Below are 14,296 nucleotides of genomic sequence, written 5' to 3' on the forward strand. Positions count from 1 at the left end.
TGTCCATGACTTTTACTAAAAATAACCATGACAAAATCTTAACCTTAGTTATTAGCCACCTTCTTTGCTGTCCTCAATGTAAATTAGAGCATCTTTCATACTGCTCTAACTCACCCAGCTATCCATAGCTCCACACCTTTCCCCCCAGGAATCCCCTATGCCAAGGATTCTGGAATGTTGCACAGATCTGCGGAGCTGATTGTCTACCACCTGGGGACTTAGTTAAGCTGGCCAGGGCGCACAGGTTGATCTGGCTGTATTTTTCAAAGGGGTCAATGTATTCATCTCGTCTTGTTTTTTTCTCTTTTCTCCCATAGGGCAAGATTCTGATATCCTTGATCACACTGAATAGAAACTTACTCAACAAGCAATCCCATTGAAGTTCATGGGAATACTTAGAGAGTATGGCGCTATTCAGTGCAAATAAGGGTATCAACAAGTAGTCTCTAATTTAAAAAAAAAATGTACAAAGCAGAAGGGTATCCTTGCCATTTAGACATAAACACATTATTTTAGTGTCAAGACTAGTACATGGGCAGAAAGAGAATATGATTCTGTGAAGGTGATGTAGGAAGCAGCAGTTGGTTGGTCAGTCCACTTGTATGCTCCACATTTCAGAATCTGTAATCGGAGTCCACTTGGGCTCAGTTGCATAAGGACTTGAGTCCAAGACACACCCTCTAGTTACTGATGAGTTAGCCTGCATCTATGGAAGGTGGGGCATAATCAGGATTCTAGATTGGAGGGCTCTTTGGGCCAAGAAATTTTTGTCTTTCTTTGTATATTATCTATCTCTGAAGGAAATCACTACCCTGGAAGCTCCTCTAGTTAACTGTTCCCACTTATTTGTTTCCTTTTCCTGTATGTAGAATGAATAACTTCCTGAGTGCAAGTTTAGAACCCGTGCACCCAATTTTCAGAAGTGCTGAGTCAACCTGCAGTGCTCTCTAACTTAAATTGGCATTGTACTCAGCACTTAAAAAAACAGACCCTTTGAACACAATGGAAAAGACTGCACTCTTAAGTATAAAACATGAGCTCAGATGCTTTTGTGTTCCACAGACAGAGAAATGGAGAAACTGGAATGGAGCACAATAGTCCCCTTTCCTCTGACTGAGGAGGAACAACTCTCCCCTTCCCACCTTAGAAGAGGAGCAGCTGGGAGGAAAGGGAGCCTAGCATCTGGGGAAACTAGTGTGGGGAAGAAATTTGGGACTCCCTCAGGAGCACAGCAGAAGGAGGTTGAGACCATACTTCCTTTCTCAGCCCGGAAGAAGGGGATCTTGCCACATACAAGGACCGGGAAGAGGGGTTCTCATTTCCAACCCACCTGCAGAGCAGCAACATCAACGAGGAGAAGAGCCCCAGAGCTTTTTATCCTCTCTGAGGGCCAATATACAGGGAAGAGGCTGTAAGGGGCTTCTCCTGAGGACCAGCAGCAAGGTGGTAGGAGAGTCTGGAGTCCCACTCACCCAGTAGGGTAAGAAAGGGAGAAGCCCTTTGAGTAATGGTACCTCTAAGTTGCATACGTGAGTGAGTTCATGGATGCTACATACATGACCACATCTTAGAGGGAACATAGCTTTAAGGTATTAATGCATGTATCTACAGTTGGTTTATCTAGTAGTATGTTTCCAAGTTCCCACTCTTTTAAGTGAATGCTACAGGCTAAAGAAAACAGTTATCTTCTGGTAAGAGTGATTCTGCTGAGTGTAAAAGCCTAGCAAACACCTACATTTAATAAATCCTGTTAATCAGAGAAATTGTTTTCAACCTTTTTTCTACTGTGATTCCATGTTACAACAAAAAAAAGGGTCAGGACCCTCCTCTCTTATATCGGTAAAGCAAGGAATGTGATTGTAATTCCGTGAAACCTGTTTAGGACCCTAAGGATGAGCACCCCTGAACTAGAGCACAGTATTTTTGTCTCTCACAATCTTCAGTAGTGTGTGGGCATTCTATTAATATAGCTATTCAGCTTTTCTTTTCTGAAACTGCTTTTGACTTTAAATTCTTCTCTTATTTTTGAAGGGTATTATACAACTTGAGAAAGAGTTGGCCAATCTGGGAGGAGCATGTGCAGCTGCTTTGATGAAAAAAGATCTGGCACTTCCCACTGGTAAGTCTCTCTTAAAGAACATAATTTTTTCCATGATAATTGATTTATATTATATTTTGTGAATTACTAATGTTCTGTGAGTTTTAAGATTGCTTCCAGTTGGAGATAAAATTTGTTTTCACTTTAAGACTAAAAATTAATCAACACAGATAAATAGTGCTGTTTTGCTGCCCGCTCTACTCCCTTATGTATAGGGAGTAAGGAAATCTAGTATTTAAATCTGACCAACTCACCCCATTTACAGGTAGAGTACCAGGGTATGAGCTATGTTCTCCATTTTCTTAATGGTACTTCACAAATGTTCAGGTATCTTACTATTTGTTTTTGTTATCACTGTTCTTTCTCAGCACACTCCACATCAATCATTAAGGAACAGCAACTGTGGTGCTGACTTGTGAAATGTGCAATTATTTGTTTAAAATTAAGTGGTCATGAATATCTTAGATCTTGGAGCCTAAAATAATTCTTCTCCAAATTTTAACATTATCAAAAGTATTACATTACTTCATAAGCAGACATAGTACACACGTTTTCAGTAATCCAAACACAATTTAAAAAGTACTACAACTGACAAAAATGAGATTCAGCAAAAATGACTGGAGCAGAATATTGTGACTAAAGTAGAACTAAGAAGAGAGAAATCCTAATTCTGAACTCTGACTAGTTTTATTCTGGCGCAACTCCATTGTCTTTAATGGAGTTATTCTTGTTTACAGGAGGCTCACAGTTTCTTATAAGGTGTCTGTATGACTATTTAAATTCACTGCTAGGTTCAGATTAGTGATTAGCTTGTTAGGTTAAATGTAAGCAAAGCCACTGAGTGTTCACATATTGCAAATGAGAGTGCTTAATAGAAAGAGCGTATTAATGAGAAAGGGAACATATGTTTTTGAGCTTGTAACTGCACACTGATCAAATAGAATTTTTTAAAAATCAGATATTTTCTTGTGCGCTTGAGCGTCCAGATCTTACTTTCAGTCACAGTAGGCACTTCTCGTAAATATTCATTTAGCTCTCAAGAGTATGTTAGGCAATTCTGTAACATTGATTAGAATTCCTCTTTCCTCGACCCTTGGATTAGAGATAGTTAAAACTTACTTCCATTGATGACCCTACTTACCAACTGCTCCCTTTATTCTTCCATGCAAGAGAAAAAAACAGAAATGAGAATGCTCCCAACTTTAATTTCCTGGCTTCTCTAACAGTGAATTATATCCAAAGACGGTTTTTGACTAAAATGCAATTCCCTCCTTGCTAAAGGGGATACTTCTTAGACTTTGTATAGTCTCTTTTTAAAATTGTTGTTACTACCACAGTTCTGTGACCTTCCCTGTTCACTACTAGATGCTTGTTCAAGACCGAAGAGCAGCCTTTAATTTTATTCTTTTTGGGGGGCATTAGTGAGCAACCTTTAGTTCTTCTCCTTCTCCTGGATTGGGTATTGAGCAGTGTAGTAGTCTCAGCTAGCACTCTTGTGCCTGCCAGCCATGATTCTCTTCCCCCATTCATGCATAGTGGAGCTGTTGCACAAACACCAAACTAAATTCAAGCGGTGCTCTGTCTGTGAAGCAGCTGTACAGGTTCTTAGGAAAGAAAATTGTGTTTGGGTGGCAATGCTTGCAAAGACTAAAGTCTTTAAAAAATAAAATAAAATAAACATGGGGGGAGGGGAACAAAAGAAAAAATATAAATGACCTCAGAGGTATTCATCCTCTTACTCAGACACCACCTTCTCTCCTGAGGAAAGGGAGCAGTCATTCAGACTCTGATCAGGATGTGAAGGAAATGCAACAAAATTGTTTTTGTTTTTTTTCCCTCCTGCTGTGTTTGAAATCATGTGCAAAAAGGTTGCATTCATAATCCATGTCCAATTTAAGAAGATGCTAGAGAATAAACCTTTTAAATCCCCACCTGGGACAGCAATTCTGCTTCATCCATCCTGGTAGGATGTGATCAGAGAGGAATAGGTAACGCCTATAAGGGTAGGTGCATAAGCAGGCATTCATTTAGAAATTACAAGCTGCAAGAGCCAAAAAGTACCATTGCAGATATACCAAAGATCAGTGCTGCAATAGCATCTCTAGCAAAAGATATGATAAACCTGCTTGAAGGGGATGTCTTTCACAAAGATTCAACTGACAGAAAGGTGAAAGCTCAGCAGCTGGATGTCACATCTGGCTTCCCCCCTAGAAGGTTGATGCTCATTCCAAATAGATTATCTGCTCATCTAAATTCACAGCCTCTCTCCTCTGCAGGGAACGAACCTCGACAAAATAATGGCAGAAAGCACTGCCAAACTGAAATGGATCCTCTCCACCATGCCCTGAGGACAGATAAAAACACTGCTTTCATCCATCCTTCTCACAAAAGTACCAGAGGAAAGACAACAATTATATGAGGAGAAAACCCTGGAAATGAGGTCTGAGTGGAAAATCCAGAGATGGAGCCACCACCTCTAAATGTCCACCGTGACAGCAAACAAATGTGCCTCTACTGAGACCTGAAGCTAGGAAGCAGAATTTCCCATTTCTCAGAAGAATGGTCTTGATCAACGACAGACAAGGGGGTGAAAGAGGTAGAGAGTCCTTCAAACTAAGGGCCCCACTACATCCCATCCTCAGTCCCCTACCTTGAAGTGACCCCATCAAATATGAGCTGGTGTTAAATGAAATTTCACATCTCCTGGGTATAAGAGCAATGAAAAGAGTTCCCACAGAAGAAAGATTATTAAGACCATACTCCATTTTCTTTCTTGTCCAGAAGCGTGCATGGGTGGGAGGGGAGGGGGAAAGTTAGACCCATTCTGAGTCAACAAATGGATGAAGAAAATAAGATTCCCAATGAAGACTAGCTTCAATGGGAGCATTCCTGTCTCAAGGGGGCTTCCTTGCTTATGTGGAGCTAGCAGATGCATATCTCCATATTCCCATATGACCATTCCACCACAGATTGCCAAGACATACTTATGGCACGGCCCACCACCAGTATCACACATTTCCTTTCGTCCTTTTATCGGGCCCAAGGCTCTTCACCAAGATACTGGTGGTAATAATAGACTCAGATCTCGGTGCACTCACCTTTATCCATTCCTAGATGATTTCTTGATCAGAGCTTTGACCAAAACAGCAGCAAGCAGTGCCACAATCCAAACACTGGATTTGCTTCAAGCACATGGATTTATGATAAACACTAAGAAGAAGTCCTTGATTCCTTCCACAAAAGTAGTTCACCTGGGAGTGAAAATACTCTTCCATGGCAAAGATGAAGCTATCACTGGACAAATTCCACAGGATCCAGAATCTGATGTCCATGTTAATAAATTGTGTAATTCTGGCCATAGTTCAGTGTCTACAGCTACTCATTCTTCTGGTTTCATGAATAAGAATCACCTCAAGGACAGAGTCCCATATCAGGTGCCTCCAGTCCTTTCTCTTGGAAGTATGGAACCATTAGAGGATCAGGTATTGGTTCTGAACCACATGCTGAACTCTCTCAGATCGTCCCTGGGTGGTCTTCCCATATGCCTTCCAGATCCATAGGAACTCACAACTGATGCCAACCTGATGGGATGGAGACACATTTGTAGCACAGGACATGTCGTGCAAGGCACCTGGAACTCTGGGGAGAGGAACCAGAGCATCAGCCTGTTGAAACTCTCCACGGAGGTTCCAGAACTACCTACAGGGCAAGCGTGTTCTGGTCCAGCTGGACTATGTGACTGCTGTGGTTTACATCAACCACCAGGGGAGATGGATGAGCATTAATCTATATAAGAAGTGAATGGAGATAATGAAATGGGCACAGAAGACTCTCCCTTCCATAAGAAAAATACACATAAAAGAAGAGCTGAAACAAAAGACAGACTGATTTAGCGCACACACAGTCAATGACTGAGAATGCTGTCTAAATTGTGAAGTCTTCATTCTGATTTTGCAGAAGTTTGAGCTGGCATCAACCTGTTTGCCAGTTGCAAGAACAAAAAGTAGCTTCATGGGGGAAGCAGACTCCAAATCTGTGGGTATGGAGGCTCTTTTGCACAGATTCCCATAAGGCCTGCTGTATGCTTTCTTGCCCTTCCTACTTCTAGGAAAAGTGATCCAGAAGACAAGGGGAGAAAAAAGCAAAAGTGATAGTGGTAGCTCTGCACTGGCCTAGGAGACCATGGTTCCCTGGTCTGACAGAACTGCAATTGGAATCACCACTGCAGCAACCAGTGAAACTGAGCATCCTTTATCAAGGCCCACTCCTCTGTCAGGAGCCTGACTGTCTACATCTGGTAGCCTGGCTATTGAGAGAAAGATATATTAGTCATGCATGGACTGTGCTCCAAAGTGATTAGAACACTTCTTTCCTCCAAGCAAACTTCAGTACTAAAGGCCTACTTCATTATTTGGACTATATCTTGCTTGTGGTATCAAGAACACAGTACAAATCCCAAGGATCCTTATATCCCAGTGTCACAGTTCAGGGTAATCGCACCTGCATTTTCCCTCATGGGTTTAGCAAGGACACTCTCACACTTAAGGCTCTTGTCTTTCCTGGGTGGAGACCTGCATCTCTCTTCTTCCTGTCAGAGTTATTTTCAGGCTGACCAGTTCCTTGCTTTCACTGTGTTGTTCCCAGAAAAAGTCAGTCTGCCTAAGCAGTCCTGTTTACTTTCTTTTCAGAAACTAATAACAATGTAATTACCAACAGTTATAAGTGACAGTTTTTTTTCTAAGAAAGCATACTTTATTCTTAAGGTGAAAGCACTACAGAGACAACATTAAAAATGATAAAAGAACCTACGTGCATGCTAATAAGCTTACTAGAGATTACCCCCTACAACATGTGCTCTGGCAGGAGCTGCCACTCAAAACCATGCCCCAGAAGTTTTTTTTTTTTGTTTCAGGTTCCTCATTTTCTTTGCTCAGAATTTGAATCCAGTCTTATGGGGCCTCAGTAGGCCAAAGTCCTTCCAACCTTTCCCCAATGATTGCGGCCTTCTGTGGACTGGAAGTCCTGTCTATTTGCTGAATCAGAACAAAAGCTCTGACTCAATTTAAGCTCAAGTGTTTATCCCAACTTCCTTTCTCTGACTTCTTTTCTCTAGGGAGTCCATTTTGAGCCTATGAAGAGACTGTGACTAGGTAATCAGCAAAATAATGTGTCCCTTCCCCAGGGTGAAGGTTCAAAGGTCTTATAAATGGAGGAATTACATTAGCATACCTCTCGTCCTCGAGGGGTTACATACAATTTCACAATAACACAAACAATTGCATTTTTAACAGAATGGACCTCAAAGATACTGAACTTGGATAAACCTTACTGAATTATTACATATTTGTCACACCTGGGTACCCTGAACTTTCTTCAGTAAAGCATTGACAAGAGACTTCAGCCCAGCCTCATAGAGTGCCATGTGTCAGCTAAAAGTAGTGTTCTGTTCACAGAATCCTCTGGTTCCTTGACAGAAAACTGTCAGGAATCCATATTTTTTAGAATAGCCAAATGAGCTAAAGTTGCAGTTGGACCGATCTTTCCTAAATGGGACCTACTATTGGTGTTAAAGTTCCTAACTTCACGCCCTTTTGAGCCACTGATATCAATATCTCTATTCTACCTATCCATCAGAACCTGCTTTCTGATCAGCATCACATCTGCTACATGTTTCTGAGTTGGCAGTTGTGTCCATGCTTGTGTGTTTCATTATGACAAGGTGGTGCTAAGAATCCCAGCATTGTTGCTGCCTAAGACGTATTCATCGTTCAGTGCTTGCTAAGAGAGAGTCTTTCCTTTATTCTTTCCAAAGCTATATCACCTGACAGAAAAGCTGTGGAACAGTTTGCTGTTTGAAGAACTCTAAAGATATCTGTCAAGCGTTCTTAATAGACAAAAAGATCAGGCTCCTTCTTTTCCTCCTTTTATCTGAAGTACCAAGGGCTTAAGCTATTCAAGCTCTCATTGCTAGATGGGTCAAGTAATGCATTGTAGAATCATACAAGGCATCAGGCATATGTGTTCCAAATGGCATCAGGGCACACTCCACAATGATCTATAGTGACTTTTCAGGCAGAAAGAGCTTGTGCTTCCACTGCTGCGATCCGCAGGACAGCAATGTGTGCATTGTTTAATACCTTTTTTAGATACTGTAAAGTGGATGATGTGTCCTCTTCAGAGGTCTTCTTTGGCAGGAAAGTGCTGCAGGGGTGGCCCAGTAATAGCATTTGCATTAGACAATTAAGTCTGGAAGGTCTTCCTTATCTTTTCTGTTTTTTCTTATCCTTCTCTACTTACGTTCATTGCTTGCTGCTTCCCATACATATCAGAATTGCGGGAGAAGCTCAGCCACAGAATGCTAAATTTCTTACCTGATAATTTCCTGTCTGCTCGGAGCATCTCTCACAATTCTGCCTCCCCTGGATGGCTTCCTAGTGAAGGGGACATAATTTAATTGTGTTAGTAATGCTTGTAGGACATAGACTATTTGTTATGGGTTGGCACTGAAATTGTTGCTAGTCATACTCTGCCAGTTTTTACACAGCTTTGGCATGAATTATCTGGCAACAGGCCGGGTGTGGGGGCATGGCTAGTATGGGCTGTGCTACAGCTTTGAACTGCCCCCTGAAACTATAGATAGGAAAGGAATAGCCCATACATATCAGAATTGTGGGAGAAGCTGCCATCAGAAAGGAAATTATCAGGTAAGAAATGTACCATTCTTCTAGAAAACCTTTCCCCTGAAGCAAGTAGGTAGGTAACTGCCTATGCAAATGATGGCAGTTTCAGCAAAAGCAACTGGATGTGAACTTCAAAACCAGAAAGCATAATTACTGTCTTGACTTACAGTGAGTCCCAAATTTAAATAAGTACTTCCATAATAATGTAATTGAAACATCTAGATGTTCACCCATCATCTGTCCTGATGATCTCACCTAGCCTCAGTGAATACTGCTGATTAGGTTAGAAAGACAACAAATAGACTGCTTGCAGTCTAGCTCTGTAGTTCTACTTGATTCTGTTGAGAGGACAAGACTGACAAAACTATAAAAAGAGCAAAACAGTAGCCTAAGAAAAAAGCGCACTCAAAAAAGGAGCGAACACCTCAACACTGTTCCTCAAATGATGTTGAGACCATTTTAAAGGTGATCAAGGCACTTGGCCTTGAAACTGAGAGAGATGACATGTAGCTACCTGCAGGCTATAATTTACTCAAAGAGTTTAAAGAAGAAAATGGGAAACCTACTAAATACTATAGTAGCAAATAAGGGGGGAGTAAACAACATTTTAAAATCCCTCATTAGATGCAGCAATGGAAGTCCACAAAAAGTAGAACATAATCACGTAGGAGAAAATTCTTGTTTAGGAAAACCAGACAAGAAGGTAGACGTGACCTTGAGACAGAACTACAGGTTGTCGTTGGAATCTCTTCATGTCACCTCAACATGAGCATGATTTGTCAGGGTGGTTGTTACTTGGTTTATGGAGTTCAGGGAAGTTACTTCCCACAGATACAGATTCCTGTCTCTCAACTAGCTGTAGCATTCATCGCAGACATGTCCATGGACTTGTTCAAATATTTCTCTAATTCCATAGCTAACAAAGTGATGGGAAGGTACTTATATCTGCAAATCTGGATAACTGATACCCTTCATAAACTTTTAGCTTCAGCCAAGTTCACAGAAGATAATTGTTACAGTTCCTTCAGGACAATTTATCAGTAGGTCTGAGCCCCTGCTACATAAAAAAAATCCTCTATCCAGGAAACTGACATGTGGCTGAGGGCTTGTCTTCACTACCGGGGAGATTGATGCTGCTGCAATCAAATACCTGATAAATCAACAGCAGAGCACTCAGTGGTCAACCCCAGTACTCCATCTCCCTGAGAAAATTAAGTTAAGTCGGCTGGAGAGCATCTCCCATTGACACAGCACAGTGAAGATACCAGGGTAAGTTGACCCAAGCTATGTCAAATTCAGCTAAGTTATTCACATAGCTGGAGTAGTGTAACTTAGGTCAACTTACTCCAGTAGTGAAGACAAGACCTGAGCAAGTTGTCACTGGGGAAAAAACTTTTTGCCAAAATTGTTTTGTTTTCCCACTGTTAGGGCCTTGATATCTGAACTATCTTTATCTAATTTCTTGTGTGGCTTCCATTGCTCTATTTTGAGTGCCTCCTACAAGTAAAAATTACAACTATAATTTTATTCCATTTATCCCTGGTGTCAGGAAAGTGCCTTGAGTTGTGGGGTTGTTTTTTTTCCCTAATTTGCCATATATAAATAGGAAAGTGAGAGAACTGAGAGGAGGATGGGTCAGGTCTTCCTCTTCCCTGCAAATGTTAAGCAATTAGAGAGTTTCCCTTTCTAGGGGAATAGGCCAGAGAGCAAAGTCTCTGTGGTTTTTTTTGTTTTTTAATTGGGCCACTTGTTTAGATGTCTAAGTATGGACTTAGGATGCTTATTTTAGGCAACCATTTGTGAAAATTGTTGCTGCTGTTGGTTTTTTTTTGTTTTTGTTTTTTAAATCCCCCATCTCTAGGTTTTCCTTTATTCAGTCACACGTGTGGTGAGCACAGGAATACCAACACATTTCCTTACCGATATCTGCATTTTTAAAACATGCAACAATAATGTTTAATCCACTGAGATAAGTGTCTACACCAGAAGAAAAATCTGGAATTGTAGGATCTCAGTAGTCCTCTCTTTAAACCATTGCATCTCCCCATCCTTCTGCTTTTTTAACTATTAAGATAACAACCCTAGTGTCCAAGCTGGGATGGAAGGGAAAGTCTAGTTTGTAAGGCTCTGAAATGGGACTCAGTAGACCTTAGGTACAATTCCTGGCCAGTCACAGGTGTCCTATGTGACCTTTGGGCAAGTAATTTCATCTACTTTATGCCTCAATTTCCCATATGTAAACATTTTCATAGTACTTCCCTACCGCATCAGGAGGCCTGTGAGAATAAAATACATTTATGACTGTAAGACTATGGTGATGAAAGATATATATGTAGAAAGATGGCAGAATTTGGGGAATTCGGATGTCTGAGCTTTGGCTATCAATAATGGACCAAAACAGTACATTTTACGTGGACAGGATGGTTTAGAAGATCTCAGAATGCTTCCTGATTAAGGTGACATCTATATTCAACAGGGTCCTGAAGATAGCACTCCCTTTTGTCCAGTGCCATCTAGCTGAAGTAAAAATAATGGCACTGCATGCAAGTGTGATGGGCAGTTAATTAAAACATACATCAACTCTTAAATATGTAAAAAATCCACATTTCTCTTTTGCTTTTTTTCACACAAGGAAGAAGTGGCTAATGACCCTTTTTGCAGGTCACTTTTCATTTGCCTATCTGAAGCATACGAGAAACACTATAAGGACAGTGGTGGGCAACCTGTGACCCGTGGGCCACACGCAGCCTGCCAGGGTAACCTGCTGGCAGGCCGCGAGACAGTTTGTTTACCCTCCGCAGGCACAGCTGCCCACAGCTCCCAGTGAGCACGGTTCCCTGTTCCTGGTCAATGGGAGATGCAGACAGCCATGCCTGGGGGCGGTCAATGTAAACAAACTGTCTCGTGACCTGCCAGTGGATTACCCTGGCGGACCACAGTTTGCCCACCATTGTATTAGGATCTTGCAGCAGGTATCAAGATGGCACACTCCACAAGATTGATGATACCATACTCTACAGACACAGTGCCTATACTAATTAAAGAGAATAAAAAAGCAAAGTAGCATACCAAACAGCTACAGTTGCCTGGATCAATATATTTAATGGATGTTCTTTGTTATTTGATTATACTGAGTGGATTTAGCTTCTGATACAGATGTCTGCATCTGTGGACATTTTTAATGCATTAGAACTTGAGTCCTTCTTTTCTGTTCCTCTCTTATCTCACATCCTGTGTGTGCAGAATTGCCTGACGTTTATGAAAGGGCAGAAAAATATTGTCCTTACCTGTACATTTCTTTTCTCTAAAACAGCATGTTTGTGAATTCTGACCACCCTGGAATCAAAGTTTAGATTATGTTTCTGAGAAAGAAGTATGGAATACTGTTACTTTGAACACATTTGTATTTAATTTTACAAAAGAATTAATAATTGGCTAGCATTATCATTATTATGTTTTTAAAAACAGTTATTTGTATAAGCTCCTCTGAGTAGTATTTGGTGGATAGGTCCTAACTACTGCCATCTGGAAGTCAGATCTAACTGCCTCCAAAATTCCTGGAAGGTAGACCACCTACTCATATGTACAGAATTGCCAGACATACTGTTTTGGAGAACATACATTTAAAGATATAAGAATAATTTTTCTTTATATAAATTAGTGTCATATTTGTTTGTACACTGAATTATACCATACTGCATGTTTACAGTGTTGCATGAAAGTATTATTTTATCTGTTCATTAAGAAGTGCTGCGTAACCTTAGAACATTTTCACACTGCTGAGCTGAGCAAAATGAGTAAATTTTTTTAAGTTCATAATAAGGTTCTCATATAAAATGCATTGCTAAATGGAATTAGATCCAAATTTTAAATACTAAAAGTATGTAGATTTATCGTGATGTTTATATTAACCATATATGCATTTCTATTTATTTGTACAACAGCTAATGAATTTGAAGAAGATCTTGAGATTCTTGAAGAGGCTGCGTTGCAGGTATAGCATTGCTTTAAACATCGCAAGGCATTTTGGTGCTAACTTCCATTGTCACTTTCTTTTTGCCGATTGCTAGAGAAGAAACCTGTTTGGAAGATGTTGGCAGTATGAAGGAAGCTAACTCATTATTAGTAAATACAGTAAAACTGCTTTGAAACCTTCAGAGAAAAGGCTCTTAAATCAAGCTAGTGGGTCATAGTGTTTCATTATTTACTGGTATAAACATGATTGAGTGGATAGCTCTGGCTAAGATTTTCAAAAGTGAATAGTAATTTTGTATATTTCAATTGTTATGTGCCCAACTTGACACTTCAGAGGGGTCTGCTTTTTCAAAAAAAATATGCTAAACACCCAACCTCTGAAAAATATGGCCCTTCAAGTTGTCTCATTGAGCACCCGAAAGCACTCATCATTTTTGAAAGTGACTTCTCCCAAGACATATTTTGGAGACATTGCCTCTTGGTGGAGGAAGAGTAGGAAGGCATACATCTTGTCATCATGGAATGATAGGGCTGGAAGGGACCTCAAGAGGTCATCTAGTCCAGTCCCCTGCAGTCATGGCAAGGCTCAGTATTATCTAGACTATCCCCGACAAGTGTATGTCTAACCTGCTCCTAAAAGTTTCCAGTGATGGAGATTCCACAGCCTCCCTGGGCAATTTATTTCAGGGCTTAACCACTCTGACAGGAAGTTTTTCCTAATATACAACCTAAACCTCCCTTGCTGCAATTTAAGCCCATTGTTTCTTGTCCTAATCCTCAGAGGTTAAGAACAACAATTTTTCTCCCTCCTCCTTGTAACAACCTTTTATATACTTGAAAACTATTATCATGTCCCATGTCGGTCTTCTCTTTTCCAGACTAAACAAACCCAATTTTTTTCAGGCTTCCCTCATAGATCGTGTTTTCTAGACCTTAAATAATTTTTGTTGCTCTTCTCTAGACTTTCTCCAATTTGTCCACATCTTTCCTGAAATGTGGTGCCCAAAACTGGACACAATACTCCAGTTGAGGCCTAATCAGCACGGAGTAAAGTGGAAGAATTACTTCTCATGTCTTGATTACAACACTTCTGCTAATACATCCCAGAATGATGTTCGCTTTTTTTTTTTTGCAGCGGTGTTACACTATTGACTCATATTTATCTTGTGATCCACTGTGACCCTCCAGATCCCTTTCCGCAGTACTCCTTCCTAGGTAGTCTCTTCCCATTTTGTATATGTGCAACTGATTTTTCCTTCCTAAGTGGAATATTTTGCATTTGTACTTATTCAGTGTCATCCTATTTACTTCAGACCGTTTCTCGAGTTTGTCCAGCTCATTTTGAATTATAATCCTATCCTCCAAAGCACTTGTAACCCCTCTTAGCGTGGTATTGTCCACAAACTTTAGAAGTGTACTCTCTATGCCATTATCTAAATCATTGATGAAGATACTGAACAGAACCAGACCCAGGCCCAGAACTGATCCTTGTGGGACCCTGCTCGTTATGCCCTTCCAGCATGACGGTGAACCACTGATAACT

General features: G+C 40.6%; 1 protein-coding gene across 14 annotated transcripts in view; it reads left to right on the forward strand.

Annotated features, from left to right (window-relative positions):
- MYCBP2 (MYC binding protein 2) overlaps positions 1-14,296 on the forward strand; it is a 445,111-nt gene that overhangs the window by 272,193 nt on the left and 158,622 nt on the right. For all 14 annotated transcript variants that reach the window (XM_050946493.1, XM_050946502.1, XM_050946519.1 and 11 more), the window contains 2 exons: positions 2,032-2,119; positions 12,723-12,772. In XM_050946493.1, coding sequence (XP_050802450.1) covers positions 2,032-2,119; positions 12,723-12,772 — 138 coding nt within the window. The remainder of the gene's footprint in view (positions 1-2,031; positions 2,120-12,722; positions 12,773-14,296) is intronic.

The sequence above is a fragment of the Gopherus flavomarginatus genome, chromosome 1, assembly GCF_025201925.1.
Source record: "Gopherus flavomarginatus isolate rGopFla2 chromosome 1, rGopFla2.mat.asm, whole genome shotgun sequence".
In the NCBI taxonomy this organism is placed as follows: domain Eukaryota; kingdom Metazoa; phylum Chordata; order Testudines; family Testudinidae; genus Gopherus; species Gopherus flavomarginatus.